Genomic DNA, 14,324 nt, shown 5'->3' on the forward strand with positions numbered 1-14,324 from the left:
GAAAAAAGGAGAAATAAACCTCTGAACTAAACCTTTTCATGTCCCGGGCTTTCCATTTCTTTGATAAGTCATCAACGCAGCATTATTACAGCTTTGTCTCAGCAGAACTGCCACTTTCACTCAGCCGTTTCTTTGCAGCTCTGTATGCCGTCTTGCATTTCTGCAGAGACGTGTCAGCCTCAGTCGTGGGAACAGAGCCGTCCCTGTGATGGGTCTGTTCCAGGTGACAGCTGGAGGGAGGCGGCGAAGGCCGGAGCCGACAGTGCAGCAGCAGCGGCGGCAGTGAGGGTCACCATTGAACCCATTGAAGTGAATGTCCCGCAGTAACCCTCACAGATGGTCTGAGACGATGACGAGCTTGTGGGGAGAGAGGAGGGGGGGAGGGGGGGAGGTGGAGCGGCGTAGTGCTGACACTCGCCTTGGGATAATCCGGTTTAAGTTGTGGTGTCATTACGTAGCGGCATCATTCGATGGCGTGAGGACCAACCCGAGACCGAAGGCTTCCTCTGGCACGAAGGGCAGGTGGAAAAGATGTTTGACAATTTGCAGCAATCTGATTTTCAGCGCTTACTTCAGTCTGTTAATAGCGCTTACTTCAGTCAGCCTTTGTCTGTGATAGAAACTAGAAAATGTCACACTGGTTTCTTGTCAGCGGCTCCATGTCCCGCCCTCTGTGCGCTGTGCTGAGGAACAGCAGGACTACAAATGCTCATTCTTCTAATCTGATCAAAGTTTCTGCCAATTTCTGACCCCCTCTCAATTTTCTGTGACACAAAAAAACCTCTGATAACTGGGGTGGAACTCATTTGGCAACTGTATTAAATGAACAAATGTCTTTATGCTCCAGTTATAAACAGTAAACAACTCTCACAAAACAGTATTTGGTCCACAAATAGTTAAAAGATGAGTTTTTACAACCTAATATTGCACTGAAAACACGGAGCTTATCATCCTTTGTGTAAGACTGATAACAGGTTAGTTTACTGGTGGTTTTCTCAGGAGAGCTGTAGGAGTTTCTTCTTTGTGAGGAATCTGTGTCACTGGTGTAAACTGACCTAGATTAACCCCTCTCTAAACCCATAAGGGAGCACAATGACCAGACTATTGTGGAGAAAATCTAAGCCTGGAAAAGCAAAACTATCAGTAATAATGGTAAGATAAAACTAATTTCAGCTGTAAAAGAAGGCAATTCCATAAACGCTGCTCTCAGTGCTCATATTATTCAGTGTTATTCCGTATCACAGCAGCCTGTTTCTTAAATCAGCAGGATTTTAGAGCATTTGTAGGATTTACAGTTTGTTACTAGTAAACCTCATTACCCATACCAGTGTTTAGCTGAAGAAAATCCCCTTTTAAAATCACATATCAGGGAAGTCAGCACAACAAGAGTGGGCTCAGTGTGGGAAATAAATCTGAGTGTCGTCAGCAAACAAGAAGAAACAATGTCTCATATTAAAAAGCAGGGTTGATAATACAGCACTGCCAGAAATTGGGCATTAACTGTGTGAGTCAACCCTGTCTGTCTGTCAGCAAACTATCTCATGAAGGGACAGATTTTACTGAAACCTGCAGAATGTAATCATTGCTTCTACAACTGATTAAATTTTGGAATCAACCCAATCTCAGATGGCCATCACAGCTTATCAAGCTTTGAAAAAAAATGATATAACTTAATCAACTTTACAGATATTTAGCTCAAATTTGGTGTGGTAATAGCTGAGAGTCATTCCTCAACACATACTGCAAGAGCCTACATATTGTGCAAGATCTTATGCTATTGCCTAAGATTGTGCATAACAATATTTGACGAAAATGACCATAACATGATTATTTTTCAACACAAGAAAGGTTTTAGTTTAAAACTCCGGCATGAAAGGTTGCAGGTGTTGTGCATCCCTTCAAGCAATGCCAAATTTATGTTTAAAACAAAGTTTGTTCCCATCTCTTTAGTTGTGTGAACTTAAAGTAAAGATAACTCAGTTTGACAGACAAATGAAAGTAGTATTGCTTGACTGAATGTATGTCTTCTGGTGCATTGTGTGCCAAAGTTTTAGACGAAGATTTCATGCAGTCAGTTTGTATGTATGTATGTATGTGTTGGTGAAGACTCAGCTACCACCACATGAAACTTTAGCTTAATATCTGTAAAAATGACCAAATTTAAGCCATTTTTGTGTTAAGGTCGATTAGGTGTAGTGGCCATCTTGAAGGTGACTCCCAAAGAGCTATTAGCTGAAAGCTTGTCATACACTCGATAAGAACTGGAGGTTTTGACCTTCAATTCCTTCTATTTCTTGAGTTTCAGATACTATTTATCTGCTGCAGATAGTTTCTCTTTCAGGCCTGACACTCCTTCTTTTGTCCTCCGCATGTCTACTTCAGTAGTTGTTTTATGCACTCCCACACTCCCACACAATCATGACCAGATACAAGAACTGGACAGAAAATTTGTAAAAAAGGCAGCCAAAGTCCAAGGCCAACTTTGAAATCCAGAAAGCCTGGAGGACTACCAATCAAGACCACTTTATAGGAATACACAAACTATAAAGAGATAAGGTGTGGCTGGAAATATTTGCACAGTTTCTCAAATACTGTCAGCTGGAAGCTGACCACTAACAGGTGAAGGACAGGTAAGCTGTCCTGCTTGTGTTAGAGACGTCATGGTTGGCACCATTAAAGAAAGAGACGTGTGCAGCACATATTTTTTAATTTGACAATTTATTTCTATTCACAATTTCAATGAGGGCATCACTAACAAATTATACATATTACACTTTAAAGTGGAGACAGATCAGTTTTAGTAGTAACAGATTCAGATAAAATAATCTAATTTGCTCACTTGCTAAACTATTTACATCAATAATATTTTCTGTTGCCTGTTCTCTGTGTAGGTTTTTGGTTTTAAACGTTCTTAAATTGGTTTGCGAGTCACAAACCTCTGACTGGGTGGAATATGTTCACACGAACATTCGGGACACTCAAAAACACATCATGCTCATTTAAAGACTATCAGACAACGAACACAGCGGCAGAATTACCGAGGTCATCAAAAACTAAGTATTGCACATGTTCGCCTGGCGGGTGTGTCTTCAAAAACTAATATTTATCCTTCCTAGCCAGGAACACCGTCCTTTTTTGCTCCTTTTAAATAAATCACCGACAGAACAGTGCCGTCATGTAGGAGCAAACCTGCCGTTCTGAAGCATCAGGAGAACTCTGTCTGCCTCATAAATAAAAAGTACATTTCTATTATTTCAACCCAAAACACAAATGGATTGACAGCTGACTCAGGATTAGTGACACAAGCCACAGTATCAGTCTTCTATGCAACATACGGAGCAACATATTATGAACCATATGTGGCAAATAAAAAAATGATTCAGAAACACGGTTCTACATCAGACACTTTCTACCAGTCGTGCATGAATGTAATCCCATGGTGCACTGATATGATCAAAGTTTTCAGCGTTTCAGCTTTAGGCTCTGCCGTGTTTTCACGGACATTTCTATTCAGAGCTTAAAAACACAGGGTTTTACTGTTAATCTTCAATATTGGGCTTCACTGCACATCTCAAGTACAGGTGTGCATCCCAATCTATAGGTTGATGTTATGTATGCCCGTAGTTTAAAACTAACAATGGTGATTGGGTTCTTCTTAAAAAGTTCCCAAAATATGTCAAGTTTCTTCTCCGAGTACGCAGCTAAACAGCCGGTGACAGAGTCAGAGACAGTGTCTGTTTGGTCAGTCCAGGAATTCTGACAATCGGTGGTCGAAATTACCAAGAAAATCCATCTGAACTCCAGTCTCAGTCTTAGAGTTCAGGAAATGGTTGCAATTAGCACCTCTTTTGAAATAAAGACTTGGTGCAGATATTCAGATGGTTCAGTTAAATACGACGTTCAAGATTTCAGGGTATTTTTGTCCCCCTAGTAAAGTCCGGGAGCTCTCTTATACAGTGCATGGTCATTCCTTTGGCTGCTTACAAAATGTACAAAATAAAATAAACTTAAAAAAATGATGATCTCGTAAAATGAGATGAAATTCCTGGACAACGTGTGAAACAAAATCTTTGTAATTAGTGAAGTGACAGCACGAATTATGAGACAAACAACAGAGAAAGCATCAGTATTTAACGTCTACTGACAAAAAAAGAATAGTTTATGTTCCTGTATGTCACAGATTTACAAGTGCTGGACGCATAAAAAGAATATAAAAGTAAAAAAAATAAACAAAAAATGGAAAGGAATGACACTGACTGCATGTATTTGGTACGAGAGCTCAACCGATTCTGAAAATTCAAAAAAAAAAAAAAAAAAAAAGAGTCCACCACATAAAATCACCTTTTATCTGTTTCTGTCCACATTTTTCCTGCTCCTGGCAAATCGTGAACACCTGCTGCTGTGTTTCTGCAGCACAGGCGGCGATGCTTCACAGCCTGTACATTTACTAAACTGTGAAGCTCAGGTTGGATTCAGGCTAAAGAGTCAGATCTGCAGGGGGGAGAAGGCGTAAAACGGAAACTGGGCCTCGTCTTCGTCCACGAAGAAACACTGGAAGTACGGCATCTCCTCTGTGGAGGAAGATAAAGCAAAAATGTTGCCTCACTTTTCTGAGCTAAGAGTCTGATGCTGTCTGGGCATTTTTTATAGGAGGATTTTAAACCTACCGTCCATAAAAAAGCTCTCAGAAGGCTTTTCTGCAGACAAGAGACCAAATTGTTACCCATAAAAGTCATGCAATGTTAGAATATCTGAACGTACAGCAACAGTTACCTTCAACCTTCTCCTCCTTGGCCGCTTTCTTTTCAACAGGTTTATCTGAAACAACAGTTGTTTTTTTTTGCAAAAATGAACAAGCTGCATGTTTTACAGAGAAGAAAAAGGCTTTAAATCAGTACCTTTCTTTGCAGACTCTTGTATCTCCTTGAGAACTCTGTCTTCTGCAAATGACAACATTAGAAACTATTTAAAATAGAAACAATAAAATCATTTTTGTCTCCTGTTAAGCTGCTGTCTGATCAAGATGTCAGCGTTTCAGTAAAAACCATGTTGCTACATTCATTACATTTACTTATTCACTCTTTACCTTTAGCTTCCTTTTTCACTGTCTTCTTCACAACAGTTTTCTCTAAATCAACAAAAGAAGAATATTAATAATACATGAAAAATTTGCATAATGCGCAGAATATAGTTTGATTTACTGCCACAACCAACAGTTGTTTCTATTATGGATTATTTGCTCCGTTCATCCTTCAGTTGAATCAAATAAAACAGTAAAGAAAATACTTTTTAATAAAAGACACAGAGAAAAGTTTGTTGTCCTTTAGTTGTTTACATTGAGAAGATGTGTATAGAACCTTATATTTAGTAAAAACCTTTTATAATTATATTATAATTATAAACCTCAACTTTAGCTTATTAGAGACAATTTAAGAAATATTGTTGGTCCTCAAGACCAGCAGGTTTATGGTTATTCTTTTAAAATATTGTTTGAGGGGAAAGAATAGCTGTTTTCTATCTGAATAACTTAAAAAATACATCCATAGTTTGCCGTGACCTTCATGTTGTAACTGGATTTCATGTTGTAATCAGATTACCACTGTTAGTTACAGTACAGCCTGCCTAATCCGAAGCAACAACCTTGACATGTTCTTTTTTCTCATTTTTGCTCAACAAGCTTTATTTTAGGCACTAAAAACTCAGCAAAAAGAAAGTTTTTTTGCAGCTGAAGCTGAGAGCGGGACTTTGGAAGAAGCGCTACTCCTCGTTACCTTTTTTCTTCTCAGCAGGTGTTGGTTTTGCTTTGGGAGCAGCTGCTGGAAAACAAAAATCCATTTATCAAACTCTTTTCTTCTTTAAATTCTGAATACACTGAGTGTTGCAGCCTCATTTTGCAATACAGAAAGAAAAAATCTGGACACAGTAAAAGGGACAACATCAAGACTGCTGATAAACAGGAATCATTTATAAATTGGTAACTGATAAATCAATGACCAAAACTGGCTAAGTTACATGTTATTAACCACTGAGAAGTTACATTAAATGTTGTAGCAGGAATAAAAACATTTTAAAAACTACTCAAACCTTTTTTAAGAGCTAAGGGCTCAACCTTTTTCTCCTTGACGGCTTCAGCTTCTACAATAAAAAAAAAACAGCAACAACATATCTGTCTGATTTCTGATAAAAGCTGCTAATGGCAACAACATGTCTAAAGTTACTATATTTAAAACTGCAATCCACTTTATCCCCTTTGTGCAAAATTAAACATCTGGAATTGTTAAGTCATTAATTAGACAGAAACATTAGAAAATCAATAAAACACTTAATACATAGCATTCTTTGAATAGAACTGGTATCATCTTTACATGTTCATCCATTGCAGCTACCTTTTTTAATTGTTGATTTGACTTTTTCTTTGGGAACCGAAGGAAATATGACAGAAAAAGAGTTTGGGCATGGACAATGAATACATAGCACAAGCTAGAGTAAAGTCTGGTAACCTTCTTACTGGATTTATTAATAATAATAATAATAATAATAATAATAATAATAATAATAATAATAATAATAATAATAATAATAATAATAATAATAATAATAATGTACCTTTCCTCGGTGGTACCACCTTCTCTTTGGTTAAGGACACATTTCTGACAGCCAATTGTTGCTCTGAAAGAAACAAATGCAGGAATTAAAAGCTAATATCTAAAAAGCATCCATCTTTCTGATAAACCTGCACTGAAGCTGGGTTTTCTTACCTTTAACTTTCACTGTTAGTTGTTTTTTGATCGGAGCAGTTTCTATATAAAAACATCTTAGGTTCAGCATCACAGCAATTATAACCAAAGATATAAAGTTAAAGCTAAACACAAGGATCCATACGTCTTGGAAAGCATTAAGCTATAATACTGAAGCTCAGTTTGTTTGATATTTTTTTATGAAGTTCTCTTTTCCAACCTCATATCACAAACACAACATATAAAACAGATTAAACCAGGAAAATCCAAGCTTGAGGGAGTGACCACTCACATGGACGAAGAAATGAAGAATTTACTTTTTATTATTATAAAATTTCTAAACATGTATAAAAGGGCTGATGCCATGCTTACCTTTTGTCAAAATGACAGGTTTAGCTTTTTCTTTCGGAGCTGCAGCCTCTGTGTGCAAAATAATAATGATCATAATATTAACTCTTGCAGAAGATTGTATATTTTAAACAATGGGATAATCAATCAAAATGTTTTAATATGAAACAAATATTATCTTTTATGGCATTAGTTTTTACTTTAGTCACAACAAAGCGCATCAGTGTAGCAAACTTTGCCTCTTGATTACTTGCTGTATTTTTACACAATACTGAAACATGAGCGCCATAAAATGTGCATAGATTTGATGCTGCTATAGTCAGACCCGCTCTTCCATAATGTCTAATATTATTAATGTAATCTACAGTTTGTTTGAAACTATAAATTGATTTAACTAACAGTAAAGTTATAATAAGTTCATATTACAGCAGATTGCATTACTTTTTTAGTGTTTCTCCCTCTTGTCAATAAAAACTGAGATCTTATAATAAAATCACTTTAATATGAACACAGTTCAACATAACAGAACAATCCAACAACATCTGACCATTTTAAACCCTGAATCAGATGACAGTCGCTTGTATTTGTGAGCTTAATAAAGGGGCTATTAAATATAGTATTGAGTAAGTTTACCCTTCTTCGAAGGAGCTTGCTTGGATTTCTCTTTTGAAACCTCTGCATCTGAAATAAATAAAGTAAAATAAAACCTCACGTGTGGGTGAAGTTACAAACTTTGTTCATGTGTTGAAATAAAAAAACTGATCAAAATACAGATTAATGTCACAGAAAAGTACAAAAATCTGAAACCTCGCAAATTTTCTGAGCACAAAAGAAAATCTACAATCCAATTTTTTATTCTGCCATTTTTTTCATGCATCATAATTAAAACCTTACCTTTCTTGTCACGGGTTGTCTTTATTTTCTTCCTCCCTTCATCAACATCTGTGGAAATACAGTCAGCTCAATGTTCGTTAGTGTTTATCATGTTTTCACAAAAAAATTTCCACTTTATTAACAGCTATTGATACAAACTCAGTCATTTAACACTGGTTCCTTTACATCTTATCACGAAAATACATTAAGATTTCAAATGTGTTTTTAATTCCATTTTTAAAGGGTTTTCTTTTCCAAGTGCATGCTGGTGTTTGCATTACCTGGTTTAACAGGTTTAGGTTGGATTTTTGGTTGTGGTTCCTTTTTGTGCTCCTTCGCGGCTGTCAGTGGTACAACATTTTGTACAACCATTATGAATAAATAAATATCAGTGCATGTCCTGACACTTATTTTTTAAAATGACTACTTGACTACTAAGAATGAGTTTGAGTTCTGTTGTTAAAGGGACAAAAATATGAAAGTATTTAATCATTTACTTTTACTAATAAAATTATTTGTACAAACAACAATGCAAGCTCTGCTTTACCTGTCTTTGCCAGTCCTGGTTTAGCTGTCACCTCAGGAACTTTTCATTTTAAAGAAAACAAAAAAATAACATTGAAATATACAAGTGAATACAGAATTGTAGTTGTATAGTCTACAAAGCCGCAATAAATTAGGCAACATGAAATGACTAGTGAAAAAAACCCCAAAAATCTGCCTTTTAAAAGCTGTTCAACTGCTGTGTTTTCACTTGTAGTTTTATTTCCGCAGCTTTATATGAGCTGTCCCTGCAGACATGACCAAACACCAGATTCACTGAGGCTAAATCACTCGAGTCTCACCAGCTTTTGTAATGTTACGATGTTCTTTCTTGAGGACTGAAGCAGACACCCGCTTGACTTCTGTGATTCTTCTTTTAGGTTTGACATCTGAAATGAAAACAACAACATGATGTTTTTTGACTAGTTTTATGATGTATGTATAAAGAAGTAATACTTTACAGACTATTTAGACTGTTTTAGACTTCTTCCACAAACAAGACAAAAATCTCACTCCTGAATCTGAGGTTTGACTGAATTGACTGATAGTCAGATTGAAATTAAAATTATATGATATGATATATTTGCTATAATAGAAAAATTGAATACAAACACTGGTTTTTCTAACCATAAGCAAAATGAGTACTTTTTTTAAACAAGAAATTCAAAAATTTTAGTATTTTTGCTCCTAGTCATTCAACTGCCAGAATCTCATACTGCTGCAAATTTAGATTTGACCCGATATGACAAACAAAACCCAAACTAGAACTACCATCAAGATGAAGAGATTAATAATAGTTTTGTTTTGTTTTTTACTGCCAATATATATGCCCAACCATAACCATGACTCCAGACCTCGAGGGCCACTGTCCTGAAAGTTTCAGTTGTTTTCTGCTCCAACACACCTGATTCAAATGGTTTAAACACCTTCTCACCAAATCATCAAGTTCTCCAGAAGCATGTGCACAAGTCATTCATTTAAATCAGATGTTTTGAAGCAAGAACACATCTAAAACATGCAGGAGAGCAGCCCCGAGGAATAGAGTTTGCCACTTGTTGCTTACACCATCAAAACCATCTGCTTCCCTAGCCCCAAGTAATATGCCCAGCATAAGGAGTGAAATGACAGCATGTGGGCAACAGCCAGCTGTGCACAAAAAGCTAAAATTTATGTATTTTGGAAAGCCTGGCATACCCAGTTTCCTTGGCTCAGATATAACAAGACAGCCAATGTGATGCAAAGAATGAAGCCAAAGCCTGGCTGGTAACAGGGCGTTTGTCACTGGAGCATCAGCAGACCAAACTGAGACATGAACATACAGAAATGAACAGACACTAGATCTGCTCAAACTAAATCACTCGAGTCTCACCAGCTTTTGTAACATTAAGATGTTCCTTCTTGAGAACTGAAGCAGACACCCGCTTGACTTCTGTGATTCTTCTTTTAGGTTTGACATCTGAAATGAAAATAAACGGACCAGTTTTATATTTATTAATTATAAAGAAGTAATACTTTAGAGCCTATTTAGAACATTTTAGACTCAGATGGTGCAGAGGTCCATTAGTAGATCTTATAACCTTTGCTCCTCCTGAATTTTCGGCTGGTTTATATTATAATTCTCCCCTGGAAAGGACACTATCTGACTGACAGACTGATTCCCCCTCTCCATGGGGTTTGTAGCTCCCTACAAAGGGTCATTTGGTCCGGAAATTGGTTTGCATTCCTGGTAATAAACCAGCCGCGTTTCAAGCAAGCGTTGAACTCTGCCATGGTTGCCCTTTGTCACTGATTTTGTTCATATCTTTTATGGACAGCGTTTTTAAGTGCATCCAAGAAGTGAAGGGTCTGCATGAGATATACTACAACTAATGACAGAACTGGAAGCCATAAACTATGAGCGCTCCCTACTGGCTGGCTGCAGTACAGTTTTTAAGTCCGGCCCCTCCATGCAGACATTCTTTTGATTAAAAAAATAAATAAATAAAAACACACTTTAAATCGTTTCTATCAGGTGTTTATTTTTGTTGATTCACGTAGCTCTTACCTTCCTGCTGTATGTCCAAATATGCATTTTCTCCCACCAATTTAGTTTTAATCAGTTATTTGACGTTTAAAGAAAAGTATCATGTCACACTGTGATTGAGTAGCCTGACAGGGTGCTGGGAAAAAGTACATGGCAGCACCCCCAAAAATTGACATTTTGGCTTTAGTTTGGAAGAAAAGGAGAAGGTGGAGATGCTAATTTCATCTTTATTAATGTCAATGGTCTTCACTATAGGAAGCAACAAATTGCATTGTTGCAGTTTGCTGCTGGCCTCATCAAGCAGTGACCTCCAGCAGTTCACAGTCGAATGTGAAGCAGCTGACAAGCTAAATCATGCTAGCCTCACCGGCTTTTGTAACATTAAGATGTTCCTTCTTGAGAACTGAAGCAGACACCCGCTTGACTTCTGTGATTCTCTTTTGGGGTTTTACATCTGAAATGACAACAAAAAATGTATTATTGACCAGTTTGATTAAGTATTTATAAAGGAAGCAATACTTTACAGCCCATTTAGAGCTTTTTAACCTTAAATGGTCCTATGTTCCACTAACAAGACAAAAAAAAAAAAAACATATTGCTCCTCCTGAATCCCAGGTTTGACTTATAGTCAGCGTCTGCCCTGGAAAGGAAATCATCGGACTGATAGTCAGACTGTCCTCTCCACTGGCTTTATGACCTCCTGGAAAGGCCCATTTCCAAGGGGTGACAAGTCTCTGCTTTCAGAGGCAAGATATTCAGCATTGCTGCTGTTTGTGGATGATGTGCTCCTGTTGAGCAGGGACCCTCCAGCAGGTACTGGAGCAGTTTGCAGTTGAGATGATCAACACCTTCGAGTCTGAGGCCATGATCTTCAACAGGTAGAAAGGTGGATTGCTACCTTTTGGTTAGGAATGAACTACTCCCCTAAATGCAGGAGTATAAGTATGATTGGAGCAGTGATGTTGGACTAGTCTGTTGTGGTAAAGAGTACTGAGACAAAACCTGAAGCTATCAATTTACCAATCAATCTACATCCCGACCCTTACCTTTGGTCATAAGCTAAAAGTAATGATCAATAAATTAGTCTGTGAATGCAAGAGGCTGAAATGAGCTTCCTTTGCAGACTGGCTGAACTCTTTTTTTTTTTTTTTGGGATAGGGTCAGGAGGTTGGCAGTTTAAGAGAATCTAAGAGTAACATCATGTTAAGACTGACCATGGTGAATCCAATACGCAGACTCGTGGTTTTAGAAAAATAAAACTAACTTAATAACAAAAAATAAACAAGGCTGACGTGGCAGCAAAAACTAACAAAGAAATAAATAAAAACAGAGCTTGAATGTGGCATGGAAAAAAAAACAAGGGCATGAACAGCAGACCAGAAGGAATGAACCAGCGAGGTATGAATAAACAGACACCATTCTTAAAGAAACAGAGGGTGAGTGGAAAAAGGGCTACAGCTGGGAGATGACGAGGAGCAGGTGAGGAGGGTGTGGCAGGCAGACCGGAGAATTACAGAGCTGAGGGCAGGTGAGTAGTGACACAAAGAACACATGAAAAAAGAACTAACACATAACAGAACAGGATCATGAAGACAAGAAAAACAGAAATGACAACAGCAAATACAGAAAAATAACACAGACAAACTCAAATCATGACACATCAAGCTCCTTAGCATCAAGGAAAAAAAACTATTATAATTCCCATAAGTTTTAGTTTAGTGTCTATATAACCTTGTTTAGAAAATGTTCATGCTAACGCATCATAATAAATAATTTGCATGGTATATTTGAGAAAATAGGAGGGAGATTACCTTTCTTTGCAGCTCTCATCTGATCAGATTCTTTGTCCTCCTTGAGAGCCACTTTGATTTCTTTCTGTTTTTTAAGGGGTGAAGGAGTTTTCTTTTCCTGTTTGGGAATCTTCTTTTCCTTTTCTAGAGAAGGTCTTATTAGTTTTTCTTCTTTGACCTGTTTCTTTGGTTCTGTTTTCATTGTGGGCTGTTTTGGTTCTTTGTCTTCTTTCGTAGTCAGTTTTTCTTTTACAGGCTTCCTTACTGCTGCCTTTTCTTTGGAAGGTCTCTCTTGTTTTTCCTTCTCTTTCGTGACCTCAGTTGGCAACTTTTCAACTTGATGAATCTTTTTATGTTCATGCTTATCTGCTATAGTTTCTTTGGGAAGCGTATATACTTCTTTCCTTACTGTAGAAGGTTTATGAACTTTTTCTTCTTTTGCAAGTTTCTTTTCCTCTTTCTCTTTAGGATGTTTTTCTTCTTTCACCTCTTTCTTTTTCTTTTCTTGTTTTTCTTCTATGATCAGTTTCTCTACTTCTTTTTCTTTTCTTGGACGTTTATCTAAGTCTGTGTCTTCTTTTGGTGGTTTCTCTAAGTCTTTCTCCTTTTTGGGAGGTTTTCTTTCTTCTTTTTTGTATTTTGCAGGTTTTATTTGTTCTAATTTGTCTTTGATACTTATCTTTTCTTCGTCCCTTTCTTTAGGAGGTTTCTTTTCTTCTATCTTATCTTTAGGAGGTTTCTTTTCTTCAATCTTTTCTTTAGCAAGTATCTTTTCTTCTATTTTTTCTTTAGAATGTTTCTTTTCTGTAGCCTTTTCTTTTGCAGCTTTTGTTGCTTCAATAGGTTCTTTAGGAGGTTTCTTTTCTTCTATCTTTTCTTTAGGAGGTTTCTTTTCTTGAATCTTTTCTTTAGGNTCTTTTCTTCTATCATTTCTTCAGCAGGTTTCTTTTCTTTAGTTTTTTCTTTGATAGGTGTCTTTTTTTTAATAGCTTCTTTAGGAGGTTTCTTTTCCTCTATCTTTTCTTTAGGTTTCTTTTCTTCTATCTTTTCTTTGATAGGTTTCTTTTCCTCTTTCTTTTCTTTAGCCGGTTTTGTTTCTTCAATAGCTTCTTTAGGAGGTTTCTTTTCTTCTATCATTTCTTTAGCAGGTTTCTTTTCCTCCATCTTTTCTTTAGGAGGTTTCTTTTCCCCTATCTTTTCTTTGAGAGGTTTCTTTTCTTCTATCTTTTCTTTAGCAGGTTTCTTTTCTTTAGTTTTTTCTTTGAGAGGTTTCTTTTCTTTAATAGCTTCTTTAGGAGGTTTCTTTTCCTCTATCTTTTCTTTAGGTTTCTTTTCTTCTATCTTTTCTTTGATAGGTTTCTTTTCCTCTTTCTTTTCTTTAGGTTTCTTTTCTTCTATCTTTTCTTTAGCCAGTTTTGTTTCTTTAATAGCTTCTTTAGGAGGTTTCTTTTCTTCTATCATTTCTTCAGCAGGTTTCTTTTCTTTAGTTTTTTCTTTGATAGGTGTCTTTTTTTTAATAGCTTCTTTAGGAGGTTTCTTTTCCTCTATCTTTTCTTTAGGTTTCTTTTCTTCTATCTTTTCTTTGATAGGTTTCTTTTCCTCTTTCTTTTCTTTAGCCGGTTTTGTTTCTTCAATAGCTTCTTTAGGAGGTTTCTTTTCTTCTATCATTTCTTTAGCAGGTTTCTTTTCCTCCATCTTTTCTTTAGGAGGTTTCTTTTCCCCTATCTTTTCTTTGAGAGGTTTCTTTTCTTCTATCTTTTCTTTAGCAGGTTTCTTTTCTTTAGTTTTTTCTTTGAGAGGTTTCTTTTCTTTAATAGCTTCTTTAGGAGGTTTCTTTTCCTCTATCTTTTCTTTAGGTTTCTTTTCTTCTATCTTTTCTTTGATAGGTTTCTTTTCCTCTTTCTTTTCTTTAGGTTTCTTTTCTTCTATCTTTTCTTTAGCCAGTTTTGTTTCTTTAATAGCTTCTTTAGGAGGTTTCTTTTCTTCTATCATTTCTTCAGCAGGTTTCTT

At 36.5% G+C, this 14,324-nt stretch overlaps 1 protein-coding gene across 1 annotated transcript; it reads right to left on the bottom strand.

Moving 5' to 3' along the window:
• Nucleotides 1–2,699: 2,699 nt before the first annotated feature.
• On the bottom strand, nucleotides 2,700–13,220 carry LOC108236616 (histone H1-II-like). Its single transcript, XM_017417405.2, has 18 exons — nucleotides 12,336–13,220; nucleotides 10,892–10,978; nucleotides 9,871–9,957; nucleotides 8,804–8,890; nucleotides 8,506–8,544; nucleotides 8,240–8,299; nucleotides 7,980–8,027; nucleotides 7,719–7,766; nucleotides 7,110–7,157; nucleotides 6,759–6,800; nucleotides 6,607–6,669; nucleotides 6,085–6,135; nucleotides 5,772–5,813; nucleotides 5,087–5,128; nucleotides 4,899–4,940; nucleotides 4,774–4,818; nucleotides 4,668–4,697; nucleotides 2,700–4,571 (listed from the first exon to the last, which is right to left on the bottom strand). Exons 1-18 carry the CDS (start codon nucleotides 12,514–12,516, stop codon nucleotides 4,486–4,488), a joined length of 1,128 nt encoding a protein of 375 aa, XP_017272894.2. The 5' UTR covers nucleotides 12,517–13,220; the 3' UTR covers nucleotides 2,700–4,485.
• Between the last annotated feature and the right edge of the window lie 1,104 nt (nucleotides 13,221–14,324).

Source organism: Kryptolebias marmoratus, linkage group LG10, assembly GCF_001649575.2.
Source record: "Kryptolebias marmoratus isolate JLee-2015 linkage group LG10, ASM164957v2, whole genome shotgun sequence".
In the NCBI taxonomy this organism is placed as follows: domain Eukaryota; kingdom Metazoa; phylum Chordata; class Actinopteri; order Cyprinodontiformes; family Rivulidae; genus Kryptolebias; species Kryptolebias marmoratus.